Source organism: Lynx rufus, unplaced genomic scaffold (genome assembly GCF_022079265.1).
Source record: "Lynx rufus isolate CCGP_SWC_20201006 ecotype Redwood Valley unplaced genomic scaffold, mLynRuf1.p SCAF_40, whole genome shotgun sequence".
NCBI classification, from domain to species: domain Eukaryota; kingdom Metazoa; phylum Chordata; class Mammalia; order Carnivora; family Felidae; genus Lynx; species Lynx rufus.
Genome location: NW_025814857.1, coordinates 921,773 through 945,092, shown reverse-complemented (window position 1 = coordinate 945,092; position 23,320 = coordinate 921,773). Strand labels below are relative to the sequence as shown.

Here is a 23,320-nt window from a genome sequence, read left to right as displayed (position 1 = left end):
CTCTTTTGCCCCTAGAAAAGTGTCATCATTGAGGCAGCTGAATGACAGGTTTCAAGGACTTGTCAATGGGCTGCTGGCAGTAAGGGAATTTAATTTTTCATTTGCCTTAGTTTCCCACATTACCATGGCAAGCACTTAAGCCCCTTTCCTTTGTTCTTGGGTAGTCAGGAGTGTCTGAGGAATATCACACATATTCCACCAGAGGGTGGCATTGTGTCAGCCTGTATTTTGCCCTCAACTTGCCCCACACTCCATCAGTATGGGGACCCAGAGGCTGTCTTGTCCCTGAAATACAGCTAGATCAACATCAAACCATTTTAAATGCCTAGGAAGTTGATTTGAGGATTAACACAACAATCTGCATAATTGGGCAAAAGATCTTGGCAAGTATGCAGTGTGGAGAGGCGAATTGGGGAGGAGGAAAGCTTCAATGCCAGGGAGAGTGGGGAGCTATTTTCATGGAGAGAGGACAGAGAGAGAAAGAGAAGGGGGGAGAGAGTACAGGGCATTGGGATTGCACAAGAAAAGCACTCCACTTGAAAGTAGCTGGAGAGAGAGAAAGAGTAAAAACACTCACAGGAGACTGGACAAGAAACTGTTACCCAAAACCATTAATGGGGAAAAAGAAGAGGATTTCAATAACACCAGTATTTTATAAACAGCGGAGGGCAGTCAGAAGTTTCAGAGCACAGTGCCTGGTGGTGCTCTGGTGAGGAAGCAGGGCAAATACCCAGGAGGGTGCAGCATGGTCTAAGGGGTCCCTGTGTCACACAGGGAGAAGTGGTTCCCCTCTTTGTAGTGCATTTGGTAGAGACTATCCAGCCTCTCTGCAGGCAAAAGTCCCAGATAGCTGCCATGTTTACTGGTATAGGAACAAAGACACCCAATGAGGGTAGCAAACCCTAGTGCCAGCTGTGTGTTGCAATTTACCATAAACTTTGAGCCTCTGATGCTTTGTAGTCACACAAACGTTTTCTGGGACAAGTTGGTACCTGGCCATTTATTGTTCAGTGAGACCCTCCCCCAGAGGATCAGTGTGGGTCCAAGCTCCAGGGGTCTCTTAAGTGTGGGATTTTAAAACACAGTCCCATCTGAGATAAAACTCTGGAGGGAGGTGTTGCCTGGCAGTCAGACAGCTTGGACACAGACAGGATAAAGCTGGGGAGTAGACAGAAGCCTGAGACAAAGGAGGGAAGATTGCTCGCACATCTGTGATGGCACGAAATTCCCAATCTGAAGATTAGAGAGCAGGGTGAGCCCATTTTCCTACTAGCACACCTGTACTGATAGACCCCAGTGAGCTAAGAAGTGCCATGAAGTGGAGAATGGAGCTGTTACACCAAGCCCCACCAGGCACATCTCTAGTAGGGCAAGTCAGCCTGAGAAACAGAGCAGCAGTCTCCTCCACCAGAGGACCAGCACAAATCCCTTCCACCCACTTAGTCTATGGATCATAGTGTGCAGCAAAGTTTCAGTTATAGGGGAAACTGGATTTAGCTTCATTTGGGTTTCTTTTTCTTTGTTCATTAGTTTGTTAATTTTATTTGCTTCTGTTTGTGTTCAAATTGTTTTTTTTCCTTCTTTTGTTTTATTTTCTTTCTTGGATACAGAAATAGCTAAATTTTTTATTCTATTTTAGTATTTTTTTTAATTGTTAATTTGTTAGATTTTTTTTCATTTCTCTTTTTTCTCTTTTCTATCAAGCTTCTCTTAACAAGCAGACCCAAACATACATAGAGTCTAGCTTCCTTTGTTTGATTTTTTGTTCTTTTTTTAATTTTTAGTTTTATTTTATTAATGTTTTTCTTCCTCCAAAATGAAAGATGGAGGAATTCACCTCAAAAGAAAGAAAAGGAATAAATGATGGTCAGAGATTTTATCAACACAAATATAAGTGAGATATCTGAACTAGAATCTAAAACCACAATTAAAAGAATACTAGCTGGGATTGAAAAAAACATAGAAGACACCCTTTCTGCAGAGATAAAATAACTAAAATCTAGTCAGGCTGAAATTTAAAATGCTATAACCAAGATGCAATCTTGAATGGATGCCATGATGGTGAGGGTGGACAAACAAGAGCAGCAAATTAGTGATATAGAAGATAGAATTATGGAAAATAATGAAGCTGAAAAGAAGAGGGAAACAAAGGCAAAAGATTATGATACAAGACTTACAGAAAACAACGAGTTATAAAAGAGGAATAACACTTGTATTATAGGAATCCCAGAAGATGAAGAGAGAGAAAAGGGGGCAGAAGTTTTGTGTTAACAAATTATAGCTGAAAAGTCTCTCTCATCTAGAGAAGGACACACACATCAAAATCCAAGAAGCACAGAGAACTCCCATTAAATTAAAAAAAAAATACCATCACCAAGGCATATCAATATTATAGTCAAATTCACAAAATACACAGATAAGGAAAGAATCATGAAATCAGCAAGGGAAAAAAGTCCTTCACCTACAAGGGACGACAAATCAGGTTCACAGCAGATCTTTCCAAAGAGACTTAGCAGGCCAGAAAGGAGTGGCAGGGTATATTCAATGTGATGAATGGGAAAAATATGCAGCCAAGAATTATTTATCCAGCAAGACTGTCATTCAAATAGAAGGAGAGATAAGGAGTATCCCAGACAAACAAAAACTTAAGGATTCTTGCAAGAAATTTTAAGGGGGACACTTTGAGTGGAGAAAAAACAAAACAAGGCAAAACAAGACCAAAGCAATAAAGACCAGAAGACCAGAGACATCAACAGAAACACAAACTCTACAGGCAACACAATGGCACTAAGTTCATATCTTTCAATAATCACTGTGAATATAAATGGACTAAATGCTCTAATCAAAAGACATAGGGTATAAGAATAGATAAAAAAAAACAAGATCCTTCTATATGCTGCCTATAAGAGACTCATTTTAGACATAAAGACACCTGCAGATTCAAACTGAGTGGATGGAAAACCGTCTAACATGTTAATGGACATCAAAAAAAGGGAAGGGGAAAAAAAGTTAGAAAGGGAGGGAGCCAAACCATAAAAGACTCTTAAAAACTGAGAATAAACTGAAGGTTGATGAGGGGGTGGGAGGGAGGGGAAAGTGGGTGATGGGTATTGAGGAGGGCACCTGTTGGGATGAGCACTGGGTGTTGTATGGAAACCAATTTGACAATAAACTTCATATTAAAAAAATAAAAATAAAATAAAATGGAGAAATCTGGAAAAATATATAACAAAGACTGTAACAAGAGATGAAGAAGGGCATTATAACATAATTAAGGGGTCTTTCCACCAAGAACATCTAACAATTGCAAATATTTATGCCCCCAAGTTGAAAGAAACCAAATATGTAAATCAATTAATCACGAACATAAAGAAACTCATTGATAATAACACAATAATAGCAGGTGGCTTTAATACCCCACTTACAACAACGTACAGGTCATCTAAGCAGAAAATCAACAAGGATGCAATGGCTTTGAATGACCCACTGGACCAGATGGACTTACAGATATATTCAGAACATTCTATTCTAAAGCAGCAGAATACACATTCTTTTTGAGTGCACACAGAACATTCTCCAGGATAGGTCACATACTGGGACACAAATCAGACCTTAACAAGTATAAACAGATTGAGATCATACCATGCATATTTTCACACCACAGTGCTATGAAAGTTGAAATCAACCACCAGAAAAAGTTTGGAAAGATTACAAACACTTGTATTGAATATTAAAGAACATCCTACTGAAGAATGAATGGGTTAACCAAGAAATTAAAGAGGAAATAAATAAGTACATGGAAGCCAATGAAAATGAAAACACAACAGTCCAATACCTTTGGGATGCAGCAAAGACAGGCATAAGAGGGAAGTATATTGCAATCCAGGCCTTCCTAAAGAAGGAAGAAATGTCTCAATTGCAGAGCCTAACCTTATACCTAATGGAGCTGGAAAAAGAACGGCAAATGAAGCCCAAAAACAGTAGAGGAATAATAAAGATTAGAGCATAAATCAAGAATATTGAAATGAGAAAAAAGTTGGGGCGCCTGGGTGGCGCAGTCGGTTAAGCATCCGACTTCAGCCAGGTCACGATCTCGCGGTCCGTGAGTTTGAGCCCCGCGTCAGGCTCTGGGCTGATGGCTCAGAGCCTGGAGCCTGTTTCCGATTCTGTGTCTCCCTCTCTCTCTGCCCCTCCCCCGTTCATGCTCTGTCTCTCTCTGTCCCAAAAAAAATAAATAAACGTTGAAAAAAAAATTAAAAAAAAAAAAAGAAATGAGAAAAAAGTAGAATAGGTAAACAAACTAGGAGGTGGCTCTTTGAAAGAATTAACAAAATTGATAAACCCCTAGCCAGACTTATTAAAAAGAAAAAGGAGAGGACTCAAATAAATAAAATCACAAATGAAAGAGGAGAGATCACAACCAACACCACAAAAATACATATAAGAGAATATTATGAGTATATGGTAATATATGCTAACAAATTGAGCAATCTGGAAGAAATGAATAAATTCCTAGAAACATACAAACTACCAAAATTGAAACAGGAAGAAATAGAAAACTTGAACAGACTCATAACCAGCAAAGAAATTGAATCAGTAATCAAAAAACTCCAAAGAAGAGTCCAGGGCCAGATGGCTTCCCAGGAGAATTCCACCAAACATGTAAAGAAGAGTTAATACCCATTCTTTTGAAAATGTTCCAAAAAATAGAAATGGAAGGAAAACTTCCATACTCTTTCTATGAGGCCAGCATTACTTGCATTCCAAAAGCAGACAAAGATCCCACTAAAAAAAAGAGAATTACAGATCAATTTCCTTGATAAACATGGATGCAAAAAGTCTCAACAAGATACTAGCAAATCCAATCCAAAAATACATTAAAATAATTTTTCACCACCATCAAGTGAGATTTATTCCTGAGTTGCAGGGGTGGTTCAATATCCACAAATCAATCAACGTCATAAACCACATTAATAAAAGAAAGGATAAGAATCACCTGATCCTCTCAATAGATGCAGTAAAAGCATTTGACATAACACAGCATTTTTTCTAGACAAAAACCCTCAAGAATGTAGGGATAGAAGGAACATACGTCAACATCATAAAGGTCATATATGAAAGACCCACAACTAATATCATCCTCAATGAAGAAAAACTGAGAGCTTTCCCCTTCAGGTCAGGAACATAACAGAGATGTCCATTCTCACCACTGTTGTTCAACATAGTACTGGAAGTCCTAGCCTCAGCAATCAGACAACAAAAAGCAATAAAAGGCATATAAAGTGGCAAAGAAGAAGTCAAACTTTCACTCTTCACAGGTGACATGATACTCTACATGGAGAACCCAAAATATTCCAGCAAAAAAACTGTTAGAACTAATATATGAATTCAACAAAACAGCACGATATAAAATCAATGTACATTAATCAGTTGCATTTCTATACACCAATAATGAAGCAGAAAAAGAGAAATCAAGGAATTAATCCCATTTACAATTGCAACAAGAACAATAAGATACCTAGGAATAAACATAACCAACGGGATAAAGGTCTGTACACTGAAAGCTATAGAAATCTTATGAAATAAGTTGAAAATTTTTACAGAGCAAGAACAATCCTAAAATTTGTATGGAACCATAAAAGACCCTGAATAGACAAAGTAATGTTGAAAAAGAAAACCAAAGCTGGAGGCCTCACAATTTTGGACTTCAAGCTATATTACAAAGCTGTAATCATTAAGACAGTATGGTAGTGCACACAAACATACACATATATCAATGTAACAGAATAAAGAACCCAGGAATGGACCAACAACTATATAGTTAGCTAATCTTCGATAAAGCAGGAAAGAATATTGAATGGAGGAAAGACAGTCTCTTCAACAAGTGGTGTTGGGAAAACTGGACAGAAACAAGCAGAAGAATGAAACTGGACTACTTTCTTACACCATACACAAAAATAAATTAATTAAAAATGGATGAAAGACCTACATGTAATACAGGAAATCATCAAAATCCTAGAGGAGAAAAGAGGAAGCAACCTTTTTGATTTCAGCTGCAACTTCTTACTAGACATGTCTCTGGAGGCAAAGGAAACAAAAGCAAACATGAACTATTGGGACCTCATCAAGACAAAATTATTCTGGGCAGCAAATGAAACAATTAACAAAGCTAAAAGGTAACCAATGGAATGGGAGAAGGTATTTGCAAATGAAATATCTGATAGTTAGTATCCAAAATCTATAAAGAACTTATCCAACTCAATACCCAAGAAAACCAAATAATCCATTGAAGAAATGAGAAGACATGAATAGACACTTTTCCAAAGAAGACATCTACATGGCTAACAGACACATGAAAAGATGCTCAACATCACTCATCATCAAGGAAATACTAATCAAAATACAATGAGATATCACCTCACACCTGCCAGAATGGCTAACATTAACAATGCAGGAAACAACAGATGTTGGTGAGGATATGGAGAATGGAGAACACTTTTGCACTGTTGGTGGGGACACAAACTGGTGCAGCCACTCTGGAAAACAGTATGGAGGTTCCTCAAAAAAATTAAAACTAGAACTACCCTATGACCCAGCAATTGCAGTACTAGGTATTTATCCAAAGGATACAAAAATGCAGATTCCAATGGGGTATTTGCACCCCAATGTTTATAGTAGTACTTACTATAAACAAAAGCCAAATTATGGAAAGAGCCCAAGCATCCATCGACTAATGAATGTATAAAGATGTGATATAAATATACAATGGAATATTACTCAGTGATTAATAAGAATGAAACTTTACCATTCACAACAACATGGATGGAACAGAGCATATTATGCTAAGTGAAATAAGTCAGTCGAAGAAAGACAAATATATGATTTCATTCATATGTGGAATTTAGGAAACACAACAGATGAACATGGGATAAGGGAAGGAAAAATAAGATAAAAACAGAGATGGAGGCAAACTATAAGAGACACTTAAATATAGAGAAAAAACTGGGGGTTTCTAGAGGGGAGATTGGGGGGGATGGGCTAAATGGGTGATGGGTATTAAGGAGGGCACTTGTTGGGATGGACACTGGGTGTTATATGTAAGTGATGAATCACTAAATTCTACTACTGAATCCAATACTACAGTATATGTTAGCTAACTTGAATTTATATTTTAAAAAAGTAAAAAATAAATACAAAAATATCCCCTCCCATTATTACTCTGCAAATATTTTTATGAGCAATTATTGAATTTTATCAATATTTTGTTCATTTGTTGAGACATTCATGTTATTTTCTCCTTTTGTCTTATAATGAACAGAACATATTAATAAGTCTGAATATCTTGATTAATAGATTTTCTGAAATTAAAACAACTTTGTATTATGTGAATAAATCTAAATGGTCATAATATGTCTTTAAAAACAATGAAAGCAAGAGGAGAGTGGAACAATGTATTTAATGTAATAAAATTTAAACTGTCAACCTAGAATTCTATATGCAGTAAAAATATATTGGAAAAACAATGGTGAGATAAAGGTTCAGAAATACAAAACCTTAAAGACTAATCATTAAGAGACATTCACTACAAGAAATGTTAAAGAATATTTAAAAGAAATGTTAAACTCCGCTGGGCAGTCAGCAAGAGATGGCAGAGAAATTTAAATCTACACAAAAGAATGACGAGTATCAGGAATTGAAACTTCATGGGTAAACATAAAGATGATTTTCTTGTTTATGTAAATGTCTTTGAGAGATAATTGACTGTTTTAATAACAGTGTATGGTGGAGTTTTAACATGCAGCAGTAAAATTGTATGCCAACCACAGAGGAAAGGCTAAAAGGAGAGAAATGGTAGTATACTGTTGGTTTTTATGTGTTTATTCTGAGATCCAGGGGGTATGGTCAGTTGTTTTACTTTTTGTACCAAAAGCCTAGCACAGTGACCAGGCAAGTACACATATAACAGGCATTTAAACTGAGCTCATCATTTAAATGTGAACACTTTCTCACACCATTTACAAAAATAAACTCAAAATGGATAAAGGACCTAAATGTGAGACAGGAAACCATCAGAACCTTAGAGGAGAAAGCAGGAAAAGACCTCTCTGACCTCAGCCGTAGCAATCTCTTACTCGACACATCCCCAAAGGCAAGGGAATTAAAAGCAAAAGTGAATTACTGGGACCTTATGAAGATAAAAAGCTTCTGCACAGCAAAGGAAACCACCAACAAAACTAAAAGGCAACCAACGGAATGGGAAAAGATATTTGCAAATGACATATCGGACAAAGGGCTAGTATCTAAAATCTATAAAGAGCTCACCAAACTGCACACCCGAAAAACAAATAACCCAGTGAAGAAATGGGCAGAAAACATGAATAGACACTTCTCTAAAGAAGACATCCAGATGGCCAACAGGCACATGAAAAGATGTTCAGCGTCGCTCCTTATCAGGGAAATACAAATCAAAACCACACTCAGGTATCACCTCACGCCAGTCAGAGTGGCCAAAATGAACAAATCAGGAGACTATAGATGCTGGAGAGGATGTGGAGAAACGGGAACCCTCTTGCACTGTTGGTGGGAATGCAAATTGGTGCAGCCGCTCTGGAAAGCAGTGTGGAGGTTCCTCAGAAAATTAAAAATAGACCTACCCTATGACCCAGCAATAGCACTGCTAGGAATCTACCCAAGGGATACAGGAGTACTGATGCATAGGGGCACTTGTACCCCAATGTTCATAGCAGCACTCTCAACAATAGCCAAATTATGGAAAGAGCCTAAATGTCCATCAACCGATGAATGGATAAAGAAATTGTGGTTTATATACACAATGGAATACTACGTGGCAATGAGAAAAAATGAAATATGGCCTTTTGTAGCAACGTGGATGGAACTGGAGAGTGTGATGCTAAGTGAAATAAGCCATACAGAGAAAGACAGATACCATATGGTTTCACTCTTATGTGGATCCTGAGAAACTTAACAGGAACCCATGGGGGAGGGGAAGGAAAAAAAAAAAAAAAACAAAAGGACGTTGGAGTGGGAGAGAGCCAAAGCATAAGAGACTGTTAAAAACTGAGAACAAACTGAGGGTTGATGGGGGGTGAGAGGGAGGGGCGGGTGGGTGATGGGTATTGAGGAGGGCACCTTTTGGGATGAGCACTGGGTGTTGTATGGAAACCAATTTGTCAATAAACTTCATATAAAAAAAAAAAGATAAAAAAAAACTGAGAACAAACTGAGTGGGAGGGAGGGGAGGGTGGGTGATGGGTATTGAGGAGGGCACCTTTTGGGATGAGCACTGGGTGTTGTATGGAAACCAATTTGTCAATAAATTTCATATATATAAAATAAAAAAATAAATAAATAAATAAATAAAATGTGAACACAATGTGGCTGAAAGGGCTGCTGTGAGCCCCAGATCCAAAATTTGCTTCTTTGTTCTGTATAGAATAAAGAACTCTTATAGGAACCACTTCCCTGTGTTCTTAAAAGGAATTAAATTACACAGCTCTAACAGATTTTTGTTGAGAGTAGGGAATCTGAACACCAGTCAGGGGGACTGTGTGCCCCGTTGTGAACAGAGACAACAGGTAAAAGCAAAATAAACCAAACTCCCCATTCTTGTTGAGGACATTCGAACATGATTTAATAATAATTTCAAAAGAAGGAAGCACAAGTGGAAAGATAGAGAGGGCCTATGGTGCTGACAGGCTACCAAGTCAAGGGAGGGACCTCTTTCCCAGAGGAGAGTCTGAAGCAGACCCAGACCTGGGAAGATAGAGACAGGGATTGGTGTCAGCAGGAGAAAAGAGCCTGTGCAAAATCCTAAGAGGGGTGGTGGATTGGAGGGAGAATAGCCACTCCTGTGCTGAGAATGGAGAAACATGGGTACGTAGGAGGAAGTGTGTGCCTTATGTGTATCTAGTTCAGGATAGTGGTCAATGAGGACTTAGGTAAACAAGAAAGGGGATAGTTAGGTGTGCTGGGGATGCAGAGGTTGGGAGGCCACAAGTTGTTGGCAGTGCTGGAAAGCCAGGCATCAAAACTAGCTTTCAGTGTATTGGACAGAATGGAGTCCACATCTATACACCTGTGTAGGAACATAAGGAAGTCTATTCCTGAGAAATAGTCTTCTAGCACAGAACATTCCCAGCTGGGCTGGGGAAGGGTAGGGAAGCCTAGTGTTCTGTGGCTGGGTGACAGGACCCACTGCCCTAAGGGGTAAGAAAGGGTGCTGAGTGGATAGGACTGGGTTCATAGTCCTCATTTCCACCACACTACTCTACCTTGCTCACATTTGTGGAGTGGATTTGTGTGGAAGGTTTCAGTTGCAGTCAAAGGTTTCACCTAAAATTTTGACAACCATAGTCTACCAGTTAGATAGATACAGAACGCATCAAGGAGATTTTCCAGTGAGATACAGGACATATAGGATGGATTCATGGAATCCTATCCTCCTGGGCTCAAAGTTGCCCCTAGCTACTTGCTCTGTGTCATGAGTAACTTTAGTTACTGCAGAGCTGCCAGCTGCCTGAAACAAGGTTAGCAGAGGTAAGTGTTGAGTATTGGTGGATGCATGCTCAGCCTTGACAAGGATGCCAGGAGCAGAGTATTAAAAAGTAACCCAAAAGGCATATATTATGCCTGTACTCAACCAGAAATCCACCTATCAGAGGAATTTTTCCATGTTTCCTTTAAAAATAGTATACATGTATATATGAAACATATGTATACATTGATATATATGTATATATATCCAGTTGATAGAGGGGGCCATTCATCAACTCAAAATGTGGAGCCTGCCCCCTGCCTGAGCCTTCCACTTCCATAGATGAAACCCATAGTTCTCCAACTGCTCATGTAACTTCAGAATTCCCATGGGAAACTATTATTGAGGATACCCAGGGTGCTTCCTTCCGAGGAAACGTGGTCGGTCTGTCACAAGGTTTCCCCAGCCCATTCATGTTCCTTGTCCTGCATTGGGGCCCACACCTCCTCATCAGTTGAACAAGAAAAAGTGCCATCTTTACAGGTTTTCCATCCACCTTGCAAACATCTGCACCTTGGGCCAGTCCTGTATCCCAGACAGAATCTGATGGCAACACAGGCCAGTCATCATGGCCACAGGACATCCGCTCCTTCTATGCCAAGGCCTCAGAAGCCCTGGAAGGCAGTCCGAGCCAGGGACACCATTTGGACAACGTTCAAGTGTGTCCATGCCCAGCCCTTTATCTGCAGAGTCTGAGATGATTAGTCCCAGGGCTTTCTCCTTCTGATTTCGCCCTCCTTGCCACTGCACACTTCCTTCCACTGCTCTTGGATGTTCCTGGCCCTTCTCAGCCATCATTCCTCGGCTCACTAACCCCTCACTCACATAGTCCCGCCCTATATGTGGGGTTGCACTGCACCCAGAGGGAAAGTCCCCAGCCTCCAGCAGGCATCCTGACAGCTTCCAGCCCCAGGACCCTGGCAAGGATGCACTAGATAATGCTATAATGCTAGAGTAATCCAGAGATGTCGCTCACCTGAATGACGCAGGGAGCCAAGTGTACTCTTCCTGACAGAGGTAGGGGGACTCTAAGGCAGCGGGGTGTCTGGCATGGTGCTGGTCCATTCATCCAATAGACCTGCCCTGTCAGACCACCCTGAAACTTCCAGCTAGTGATAATGATTCAGAGATTTCCCCAGCCTGCTCATGTTCTTTGTCCCAGGTCCCTCTACCTCCCCACCTTCTCTCCTTCTGGCCCCTTTGCCCCTAAGCTAGACTCTAGATTCAGAGCCCCACCTGCCAGCCTGCCTGGGGGCTCCCTGGACTTGGTTTTGTACTCCTTTTCTCTCATGGACTGTGGCAATCGCTTTCCGCTGGATGTTCTCAATGCCCCTCACTAGCTGAGGGTGTCCTGTCTGGTTCCCTCCCCTGGCTCCTGGTCACTCTGGCCAAATCCTTCTTTCTCAAAGTAAAGGGGAAATATCTTGTTGGTATTGCATAATCTCAAATCATTTGCAATTTTTATGAGAATACAAATCTGTATAGCATTTTTGGAATAAAATTTCAGACGTATTTATAAAATGTTAAACTGTCCACACCCTTTCCACTTTAACCCGATGTCTATGTCAGTATGTATATATCATTAGAAAACAATGTTTTCTAATGTTTACCCAGCCATTCGTATTCAAAGATGTTGTTTTCAGTTCATTAATCATAGGACACAGGGAAAACCACTTACATCTCCACCAGGAAAAAAAAAATGTTTATGTTATTAATTGTGGTATATACATACTTTAACACTCCAGGGAGTAGTTTCAAAAGTGAGGTGGATCTGTATGTGCTGTCACGGGAATATCCTGCGTCCATTTTATTAAGTAACAAAAGCTAGTGGCAGAACAATATGTCCACTCTTACCTATTATGTTGAAGAAAAACGATATATTCTGACAGCATACTATTGAAAACCGTAGTCACCTTTAAATAACACACACTAGATTGTTAGTCGTGGGGACTTCTGAGGAGAAGGCTGAACTGTGGAAGATCTTTGAAAAGGGAACATTGTGACTTACCTGTATTTTTAGAGTTTTTTGGAAGCAGGAAGATATGCACTACTACCTTTGTACTTGAAATTTCCATGTAAGTCTAACAACAGAAAAGCAGCCATGTCAAAGTAACTGCTAACTGATGCAACAGACAAACCCTGACACTTGAAGGGCTAGCACAACAAAAGTGCATGCTGGTGCACGTAAATTCTGATACAGTTTGGCAGGGGCCCTCCGCTTTTCCTAGACCCTGGAGAGCCAGGTTGCTTTCATCTTGTGGCTCCCCTATCTCAACATGGGGTGGCCATGGTGAATCAAGGGAGACAGCAAGGAGCTGACATACTGACATACTGACATACTGGCTCTGAGATGCCTGGATGTGACGAACGATGCTTCTGCTCACGTCTCCGTGGCAAAGGTCATCACATGACCCTTCCCAACTACAAGTGGACTGGAAATGCAGGGTCCCCTGTGTCCAGGAAGGAAAGCAAAGACAAGGTATGGATGAGCATTGAAATTTCTCCCACATATCGCTACACAGTAGGTGCTCAACCAAAGGCAACTATCATAATTTGTTAGGACAACCGACTTTATTGCTCGGAGGAGTAATCTGAGGTCAGATTTGCCTTGGTTTTCTTTGAATTTTCAAGTGCCTACCACATGACAGATACTTTCAAATAGAGAACCACATCTAATGTTAAGAGGATCCTGTACCTCTCAGCAGGAAGTGTTCACCTTCTTCACTCAATAGTACTTTTCTGCATTGCCTGCAGAAAATCCCTGCATTGCCATCTGTAATCACAATAGGGGAGGATTTCCTCCTTCTTTTTGAAACATGGGTAAAGTCTGAACCTGTGAGTCTCTGCTACCCTCCACGTGACTAAACTTGCCTGAACGCCTTACCTGCACAGGTGCCATTAGGCTCACTGGCCGCCAGGGCTTTTCCGTGGGGCAGGTACCAGACAAGAGGCAGTGGGAGGATGGTTCTTTCTTTCTGGTTCAATTTGGCCTAATATGTCCACCGAGGAACCATTTTTTACCACCCAGGAGCATTCCAGGGATTTTAGGAATTTGACTTCAGTGGATGTTTGCTCATCTACCACTTGTGATGGAGCATTACTATCTGACCACCTCAATAAGCTCCTTCATCTGAATATGTGTTCCGTTCCCAGCTTCAAATAAGAAAATCATTGAAGTCCTACTGCAAACACCGGGGTGGCTTCAAATATCCGCTGTGTAACATCGGGGTTAATCCCCAAGTCCCTGTAGGTTATAAGTGCAATGAGACATTCCTCACAGCCCATTGGGAAAACAGAGAGGGTATGGAAGACTCCCTGGGGAGGGATGAACAGATGTCTTAAGGTCACAGTCCAAGTCCCGCTTCCCATCAAAAGGGCTTTAGCTGTCAGAGGGGTTGGAGGGTAAGCTCCAGGAGAGCCAGGGAACCTGGGCAGGGAGGAGGCATGCTCTGTGTCATGGGAGGGCATGAAGCCCTTGTGCAGCCAGGAGAGGAGGCGGTGGTGATGAGCTGGCCAGCAGGCCAGGTTCCAGAGCTGGACAGGAGGGCACATGTGGGAAGACCAGGGGCTGTCATGGGGGAAAGTGTTGGGACTGGAAAGAAACGGCGGCACCTAACAGAGTCTGCTCTGGACAAGACTCGGAAAATCCCCAAGTTGTGTTTGATTCTTCTTGTCACCTTTCTTCCTTAGGCCTGTTTTTACTACCTGGGCCTCGGGGTCCTACTTTATGTCACCTGGGAAACACCATGGGAGCGAGAAGAGAAACGTAGGAGTCAGACGGTCGGCCACAGGCTGGGGTGGGTGGGAACAGTTGTGGGCTCTCCATGAATTCAGACCAGGGGTCCGGTTTCTGCCCTGTCACTTACTAGCCGTGTGATCCTGGGAAAACGACCAAGCCCTGTGGGACTCAGGTTCTTCATCTGTGAAGTAAGTGGGTTTCATAAGCCCCATCTTGCAGGACTGCAGGGATGTATGTGATGTATGGAAAGCACCTCGCACTGTGCCGGGCACATATCGGAACTGTGATGAATGGCAGTTGTTTCTAATGTTGTTTTGATCCCAGACCCTTCTACTCTCTCCTCTGGGATATTTTTTGTTTTCCAGGTCATGCTAGAGAATATGCAGCTCAACAGAACATGGAACAGCTAATAAGCCAAAGAGGGTGCTTCATAAATAAAACTCAGTCCATTTTCTTTTTTTAATTTTTAAGACATGTTTTATCTATTTTTGAGAGAGAGGGGGACAGAGCACGAGCAGGGGAGGGCCAGAGAGGAAGGAGACACAGAAACTGAAGCAGGCTCCGGGCTCTGAGCTGTCATCAGATGCTTAACCGACTGAGCCGCCCAGGGTCCCCACAGTCCATTTTCTGAATAGGGGATATATGTGGGATATATGAGAATATGTGTGGAATGTAGGCGTGGGGGAGTCGTCCCAGCTGAATACAGCACAAAGCTGCTAGAATTTGAATCAAAGACCAACTTCCTCCCTCCTTCCACATGCTCTTCCATCCAAACCACTACTTTCATTCATTTCTCCCACACCAAAACCTAGACCTGGCTTGCAGCTGTCTAAGGACACTCAAGATAATCAAATGAAAACATCTTTATAATGCACTTGGTTCTGGTTTTCCATGGCCAGGAACAACAGTGTCCGTCCAGAGCCTTCTGGGCTCGACTTTAAAGGAATATTATTGCATTTCTCCAGAAATCCTTGCAGATGATGGGTAGAAAACACCTAGTCCGTGCACTGTGCTCAACTACACCGGGACAAGAGTGCAGGACACTTTCACTTCCTGACCCAGGAGGAGATTTCTTTGGTTTGTCCATGATCCAAAAGGAACTTCTCAGAGCAATTATCTATTTGAGATTTTGCTCACACCCCTAAGGGACACCATCTGTGGGCCTGGCCACTGTCAACATCCAGTTTCATTGTGATCAGCTGCGCAGAAGGCATCACACTGACCAGAGACACCAAGCCAGCCTGGCTCAGGATGTCTCCATTGTAGGGCTCCCCCTGGAGCCCCACCGCCTCAGCCTTCTTTCATTTCTTCTGCTCCTCTTAGGGGACCTTTCCCTGCCTTCCCATGGGGACCGCAGCTGCTAGATAGTCACCTATGGCTGGGACGTGTCCTGCCTCTCCTAGTGTCCTCACTGCCAACACAGGGCCCTTCCGAGAGTGAGCAGAGCTCAGCGAATGTCCGGCCACAAATGTCCCAGTGAGCTGGGGACCTCTGCTCAGATCGAGTGTCTCCTCCTTTCTTGGAGACCCAAGCAAAGGCAGGCACACATCTCTATGTCCCTTGTCCAGAATGACAGATGACAAGGGACAAGAAGCAAGAACGAACATCTTTTATTTCTCCATGTCCTGAAGCCATCCGTTTACTGCCAAGGTCTTCACGTTTGCAAGACATCCCTGTCTGTGCCCAGCCCAGGCACCGCGATTCCCTTCTGGATCCCGAACGAGGACGGAAGGGTTCCCAGCTCGTTGCACCAAACGGCAAAACTCTGACTCTTGAACACCTGTGGCGTGGGTGCCACTCCCACACTGAGCCCGAGGCTCACGAAACCTTCTATGACAAGGAACAACATCTGAAAACTTCCTCGACGAAACAAAGACCGATTTCCGAGGCCACGTAGACAGAGAACAAGAACCCACCCAAACGTGCGCTTGGCCCCGCTTTCCCCCAAGCCGCCCTGGCCCTCCACTACTCACAACGCCCAGCGCCCGCTCTGCTCGCACTCGCAGGGGAGAAGTGGCCTGGCTTCGTGCCCCGCAGGAGAGGCTGCTCGACCCCAGGTGGGAACGGGCCCGGCTGCCCCTCGGGCTCAGGCCCGCTCTTCCTCATGGCTCACAGCCTCTTCGGACAGACACGGAGACCCGGGCTGCCTGCTGTTGACCGCGAGGATGTGCTGCAGCACTTGCACGGCGCTGGTTTCTGCGTGCGCCCTGGGACCCCACAGGAACTCGTAGCGTGCGGGCTCGCTGCCGGGCACCTGCCGGTACTCCAGGTACCCTTCCTGCACCCAGACTTCGGTCAGCAGCTCCCTGGGCTCCCCATAGAATACGTGCTCCCTGCCGGCATACACCCCCATGACCCCCAGCGCTTCCCACACCGCCTCCTCAGGGGCACGGTCCTCCTCCAGGAGGATCACCCACAGGACCAGCACCAGGAGGCTGGTCTTGGGCATGCCGTGCCTACCACTCGGCGTCCCATCGCAGCTGAGGCCCAGGATGCTGACCAGGACGTAGGAGCGCTCGCGGGGGTCCACTTCCTTCACGTCGACTCCAAAGACCAGCTGCAGATACTCGCAGGCTCGGCGGAAGATCACGGGGAAGCGGTCCTGGTCATCTTGGCTAACCGCCGCCAGCATCTCCGCCCGTGTGGTCGGCTGATTGGTGCGATACTTGAGGAGCAGAAGCAGCACCAGGCCGGCCACCTTCACGCGGAGCGCATCTGGGAGCGAGGCCTGGGCCCCTGCCGGGGCCCCCCAGGTGCTCGACCCCTCCTCATCGGGGCTGCTGGAGCCCTGGTGGGACTGGCTCCCCGAAGCGCCTGCCATGGCACTGGGGGAGGGGCAGGAGCTCCGAGGGCTCTGGGGAGGACTCGGGGACCCGGCAGCAGCAGACCCCTCCTCCAGGGGGACCAGAATGAGGACAGAGCAGGAGGAGGACGGGGAGGAAGGGGAGGAGGAGGAGGAGGAGGGGGGAGATGGGTACCCCCCCTCCTCCTCCTCTGCTTTCTCCTCCTCCACCTCCACCTCCTCCTCCTCCAACTCCTCCTCTTCCTCCGAGTCCACCTCCTCCACCTCCAACTCCACCTCCAACTCCACCTCCACCTCCTCCTCCTCCAACTCCTCTTCCTGGGGTTCCACCTCCTCCACCTCAACCTCCAGCTCCTCCACCTCAACCTCCACCTCCAAATGCACTTCTTCCACCTCCTCCTCCTCCACCTTCTCCTCCTCCAACTCCTCCTTCTTCAACTCCAACTCCTCCTTCTTCAACTCCACCTCCTCCACCTCCCTGTCCTCAGGCTCTGGCAGCGGTGCATCCCATGGTAGTGGGACCTCTCTTGGCTCCTCCTTCAGCTTGCAGAACATACTGCTCTCACCCAGGGACATGACGGTCGCCAGACCTTGAAGACAGAAGAGGGGTGGCTCCTCAGGGGGAGGCCCAGCCCACCCAGACCCCGAGCTCCCAGGCCTGAGAGCGGGGCCGCGTGGGGGTTGGGGGCCGAGGGGTCCCCTCTGGGGTGGGATGGGCGAGCCCCCGGCCCCACGCGCGGGAGCACCCACCTCGCCTGGACAACCGACTGGCACGCGGCCGCGCCTCCTCTGCTCTGTGACCTCAGGACTCCTGCCTCAGACCAAGGCCTCAACTGCAGAGCTCGCAGAGCCCCTGGAAGAGGGAGGGATGGAGGGAGGGAGGGGGGGAGGGAGGGGGCGCCTCAGGGTCTCAGGGTGGGTGCAGACCGCGAGCACCGCCCCGGGCCCCCACCCCCCCCCCCACTGAGGCCAGGGGATTCTGGCCAGGACTCTGGGCGGCCCCGCCCCGGGAGCCCCCACCCCCCCCACCCCCCATCAGGCCTGGGCCTGCCCCTTCTGGGCCTCCGCTGACAGCCAGAGCGGACCCGAGCGGCAGGGCAGGCCTGGGCCCTACGCAGGTGTCCTGGGCTGGGACGCAGCGCCTCCTCTCTCCCCTGCACCCCGGCCAGGGCCCGGGATCCTGCCTCGGCTGACCGGGGTCCAGCCCCGCACACCAAGGCCCTCCCCTCGCCCAGACCCACCGCGGGGGCGGCTTTCCGAGGGCGGCCCCGGGGCTGGGGTCCAAGGGGCCTCCGGCCGTCCTCCCGCAGGGCTCTCCCGGGGAGCCCCGGGCCCGCTGCCTCCCACCAGAACCCTCACGGCCCGGCGAGGTCCGGGCCAAGGCGGCTGGCGTCGCACGAGGCGACCAAGTCCGGGGAAGCCCGGGGCCGATGGCGGGGGGCTCACGTGGCTTCCTTGGGGTCCCTCAGCCCTATCCTCTCGCCCCCATCCGGACTCCCTGGGCGGCCTGGGCCTCGGGCTCTGCCGCCTGACGCCGGCTCCTCGCGCGCAACCAGCTCTCAGTCGGGCTGGGACCCAGAGCCCGAGTCCGCCCACACCTCATGCCCTGGTCACAGTCGTCGTGGTCGCGCCACCCTGCGGCCTCCACCGCTGCCGCCACCGCCGGACTCCTTCCCCTCTGGGTCCCGGCTCCCTCGCTCGTCCCTCTGGGCCTCACCTCGAAGCCCACGAGGCTCTGCGCCCTTGCCGCGCCTGACGGGATTCGAGGCGCGGCCGGAAGACGCCGACGCCCACGCCGACGCCGAGGCCCCCTCGCCCCGCCCCGCCCCGCCAGTCTCTTGAGACCCGGATGCGGAAGTCCAGACACCCCGCGGGGCCTCATTCCCACTAGGGGCTTCCCTAGGCTGCCGCTAGGGGTCGCCTTCCGGCCAGGGCCTGCGTTCTGGGGGCCAGAGTCCCTCTCTCGGTGTTCCCTAGGTGGCCTCCTGCACCCCGGGGTTGGCCTGTGCGCGTGGCCGCTGACGATGGGAACTCGTGCCCCTCAGACCGGGCTCCGAAGGTCTCTGGGACGCACCGCCCAGGCTCAGTGACGGGGTGCCCGCCACCTCTGGCCACCCGATGCAGGGGCTCCCCGGGCCTGCGGCACGGACTGACTTCGTAGCTCTGGGCTGGGGTGGACCTGGTCTCCTGACAGCACCTGGGCCCTCCTCCCGTGTGCCCACCGGAGCGGCTGCTCCCGACAGACAGCGGGTCCTAGGTTCTGCCCAGCTCACCCATCCGACCCCCACTCCCCCGTCCAGGTGATCCGAGACCCGGATGCCCAAGTCCAGCCTCGCTCAGTGTCCCCATCCCTCCCGGGGGCCTGCGCGGACTGACTCTGTTGTGGGGTCCAGGCTCCTTTGCCTGCAGGTCCCTCTGTTCCTCATTAGGAATCGCCCCGGGACATGGGCCCTGCCCTCTGCCCACCTGAGGTGGCCCAGCCACCCCCCCCCCCCGCCCCCTGCGCCTCCTCCGGTGTCTCTGAGACCCGGCTGCTGCGGAAGTCTGGCCCGACTCTCCTCCGCGAGTCCCCATGCCTCCCAAGGGCCCTTCTCAGAAGGCCTGAGGTCTTGAACTTTGGGACGTCCCCTCTGTCCTGGGGACCCGAGTCCCTCAGTCCTCCCTCTGACCCCCACCTGGACACCGTGGCCCCGTCCTGTGTCCCTGCCCTTTCCTGACCTAGGATCCTGTCCCTCACCCCAAGGTCCTCAGCTTCCTCAGATCCCCGAGGCACAGTTGAGTGGACGGGGCCTGCGGCCACCCTCTACACGTACCCCGGCACCGCGGCCCAGGCTGATCTCCTCTCCCCGGGGCGGGATGGGCCCTGCGGATCTCCATGAAGTCCCGACACCTGCTGCAGAAGAGCCTGGGCCCGTCCCCCCTATTATTCCTGCCGCCCCGCCACACACGCTTCCGACTTTTCTCTCTTCCAACTGTTCCTGCTGGTTACTTGGTCCTGCTCAGATAGGCCTGAACAAAGCCTCCTGTTTTCTTGCTCCTCGGACAAGTTGTCCTCAGAGGAGGGTCTCAGTTGGTAGCCCCCCTTCTATTCCTCCCCCATCTCTTCTTGCTTTGGTCTCTTCTAGCTGTTCTTGCTGGTTGGTTGGTTCTGCTCCGACAGGGCCCCAACAAAGTGTTCTGTTTTCTTGACCCCATGTCAAGTTGTGCTCAGAGTACTGTTGTAGTTGGTAGCCCCCCCCCCTTTATTCCTGCTGCACCCCCCCACACACACATTTCTTGCTTTGGTCTCTCCCAACTGTAATCACTGGTTTGTTGGTCATGCTCAGCTATGTCCCAGCAAAGAGTCCTGTTGCCTTGTCCCCAACACAAGTTGTCCTCAGAGTAGGGACTCAGTTGGCAGCCCCCCTATTACTCCTGCTCCCTCCCACTTACCGGTTTGGTCTCTTCCAACGATTCCTGATGTGTAGTTGGTCCTGCTCAACAGGCTCCAATAAAGAGTCCTGTTTTCTTGCCCCCTGGGTCAAGTAGTGTTCCGAGTAGGGTCTCAGTTACTAGGCCCCTTTCATTCCTGCTCACCACACTTCCTGCTTTGGTCTCTTCCAACTCTTCCTGCTGGTTAGATGGTCCTACTCAGATTGGCTCCAAAAAAGAGTCTTAATTTACTTGCCCGCTTTGTCCAGTTGTTCTCAGAGTATGGTCTCAGCTGGTAGCCCCCCTTTTATTCCTGCCCCCCAATTCCTGCTTTGGCCTCTTCCAACTGTTCCCACTGGTTAGTTGGTCCTACTCAGATTGGCCCCCAAAGAGTCCTATTATCTTGCCGCCAGGTTAAATTGCCCTCAGAATTGGGTCCCATTTGGCAGCCCCCCTCTTATCCCCCCCATTCCCGTTTGGTTCTCTTCCAAAGGCTCCTGCTGGTTATTTGCTCCTGCTCAGATAGGACCGAACAAACAGTCTTGTTTTCTTACCATCTAGATCAAGTTGTCCCCAGAGTAGGGTCTTACTTGGTAGCCCCCCCCTTTTTTTCCTGCCCTCCCACTCTGTCTACTTTGGTCTCTTCCAACGGTTCCTGCTTGTTACTTGGTCCTGCTCAGATAAGGCCCAACAAAGAGTCCTATTTTCTTTCCCCCAGGTCAAGTGGTCATCAGAGTAGGGAGTCGGTTGGTGCCCCCCCTTTTATTCCTATTGCCCACCCCACACTTCCTGCTTCGGTCTTTTCAACCTGTTCCTGCTGGTTAATTGGTCCTGCTCAGATAGGCCCCAACTACGAGTCCTATTTTTATTCCACTAGGTCAAGTTGACCTCAGAGTGGGATTTCAGGTGGTAGCCTCCCCTTTTATTCCTGCCTCCCCCTTCCTGCTTTGGTCTCTTCCAACTGTTCCTATAGGTTAGTTTGTCCTGCTTGTATATGTCTCAACAAAGAATCCTATTTTCCTCCCCCTAGGACAAGTTGTCCTCACAGTTGTGTTTAATTTGGCACCCCCTTTTGTACCTGCTGACCACGCCCCCACACACACACACTTCCTGGTTTGGTCTCTTTCAACTGCTCCTGTTGGTTAGTTGGTCCTGTTCAGATAAGGCCCAACAAAAAGTCCTGTTTTCTTGGCCCCAGGTCAAGTTGTCCTCAGAGTTGGGTTTAAGTTTGTAGCCCCCCTTTTATTTCCCACCCCCCACACTTCTCACTTTGGTCTCTTTCATCTCTTCCTGATGGTTAGTTGGCCCTGCTCAGATAGGCTGCACCATGATTCCTGTTTTCTTTCCCCCCAGGTCAAGTTGTCTCCAGAGGAGGGTCCTAGTTGGTAGCCTCCTCTTTGATTTCTGCCCCCCACCCACACACACTTTCTGCTTGGGTCTCTTCCAAATGTTCCTGCTTGTTGGTTGGTCTTGCTCAGATAGGCCCCAATAAAAAATCCTGTTTTTTTTGCGCCCAGGACAAGTTGTCCTCTGAGTTGGGGTTCAGTTGGTAGTACCCCTTTTATTCTTGCCCCCCACATACTTTCCGCTTTGGTCTCTTCCATCTGTTCCTGCTGGTTACTTGGTCCTGCTTATATAGCCCTCAACAAAGAGTCCTGTGTTCTTGCCTCCAGGTCAAGTTGTCCTCAGACTAGGGTTTCAGTTGGTACCCCCCTTTTATTCCTGCTTCTCCCCCTCCCCCCACACACACTTCCTGCTTCCAACTCTTCCTACTGTTCCTCCTGGTTAGTTGGTCCTGCTCAGATAGGCCCCAACAAAGAGTCATTTTCTTGCCACCAGGTCAAATTGTCCAGAGTTGGGTTTCAACTGTTAGCCCCACTTTTTTTCCTGACCCCAACACTCTTCCAGGTTTGGTCTCTTCCAACTGTTATTGCGAGTTAGTTGGTCCTGCTCACATAGGTCCCACCAAGAGTATTGTTTGTTTTATTGCTCCCTAGGTCAAGTTGTCCCCAGAGTAGGGTCTCAGTTGTTAGCCCCCCTTTATTCCTGCCCCCACCCAATTCTCGCTTTGGTCTCTTCCAACAGTTCCTGCTGCTTAGTTGGTCCTGCTTAGATAGGCCCCATCAAACAGTCGTATTTTCTTGTCCCCTAAGTCAAGTTGTCCTCAGAGTCGGGTCTCAGTTCATAGCTCCCATCTTATTCCCCCCCCACACACACACTTCCCACTTTGGTCTCTTCTAACTGTTCCTCCTAGTTAGATGTCCTGCTCAGATAGGCCCCAACAAAGAGTCCCGTTTACTTGCCCTAGGTTTTCTTGCGTGCCCCACACTTCTGTCTTTGGTCTCTTCCCACTCTTCCTCCTGGTTAGTTGGTCCTGCTCAGATAGTGTGCAACCAAGACTCCTGTTTTTTGCCCCCTACATCAAGTTGTCCTCACAGTGGTGTCTCACTTGGTAGCCCATTATTACTGCCCCACCTTCACTTCCCTTTTTGTGTCTTCCAATTACTCTTGCTGGTTAGTAGGTCCTGCTGTGAGAGACCCCAACAAAAAGTCCTGTTATCTTGCCCCACGGTCAAGTTCTCCTCAGAGCAGTGTTCCAGTTGGTAGCCCCCCTTTTGTTCCTGCCCCCCTCACTTCCCACTTTGTTTTCTTCCAACTGTTCCTGATGGTTAGTTGGTCCTGCTCAGATAGGCTCAAAGAATCTTGTCTTCTTGCCCCCAGGTCAAGTTTCCTCAGAGTAGGGTTTGGTTGGTAACCCCCCCGTTTCTTCCTGCCGCCTACCCCCCCCCCATTTCTTTCTTTGGTCTCTTCC

General features: G+C 47.6%; 1 protein-coding gene across 1 annotated transcript; it reads right to left on the bottom strand.

The window, feature by feature from the left end:
* Positions 1 to 15,888: 15,888 nt before the first annotated feature.
* Positions 15,889 to 17,233, bottom strand: LOC124525387 (melanoma-associated antigen 8-like). The gene is made up of 3 exons (XM_047097773.1): positions 16,795 to 17,233; positions 16,268 to 16,572; positions 15,889 to 16,124 (listed from the first exon to the last, which is right to left on the bottom strand). The coding sequence occupies exons 1-2, from the start codon at positions 17,113 to 17,115 to the stop codon at positions 16,381 to 16,383; spliced, it is 513 nt and encodes a 170-aa protein (XP_046953729.1). The 5' UTR covers positions 17,116 to 17,233; the 3' UTR covers positions 15,889 to 16,124; positions 16,268 to 16,380.
* Positions 17,234 to 23,320: the final 6,087 nt, after the last annotated feature.

What these genes read in the sequence shown, in the direction of transcription:
- LOC124525387 (XM_047097773.1), bottom strand. Translation starts at nt 17,115, where the DNA reads ATGGCAGGCGCTTCGGGGAGCCAGTCCCACCAGGGCTCCAGCAGCCCC. An exon ending in GCGAGCGCTCCTACGTCCTG is followed by an intron (nt 16,573 to 16,794) that starts GTCAGCATCCTG and finishes GTCTGGGTGCAG; the next exon opens with GAAGGGTACCTGGAGTACCG.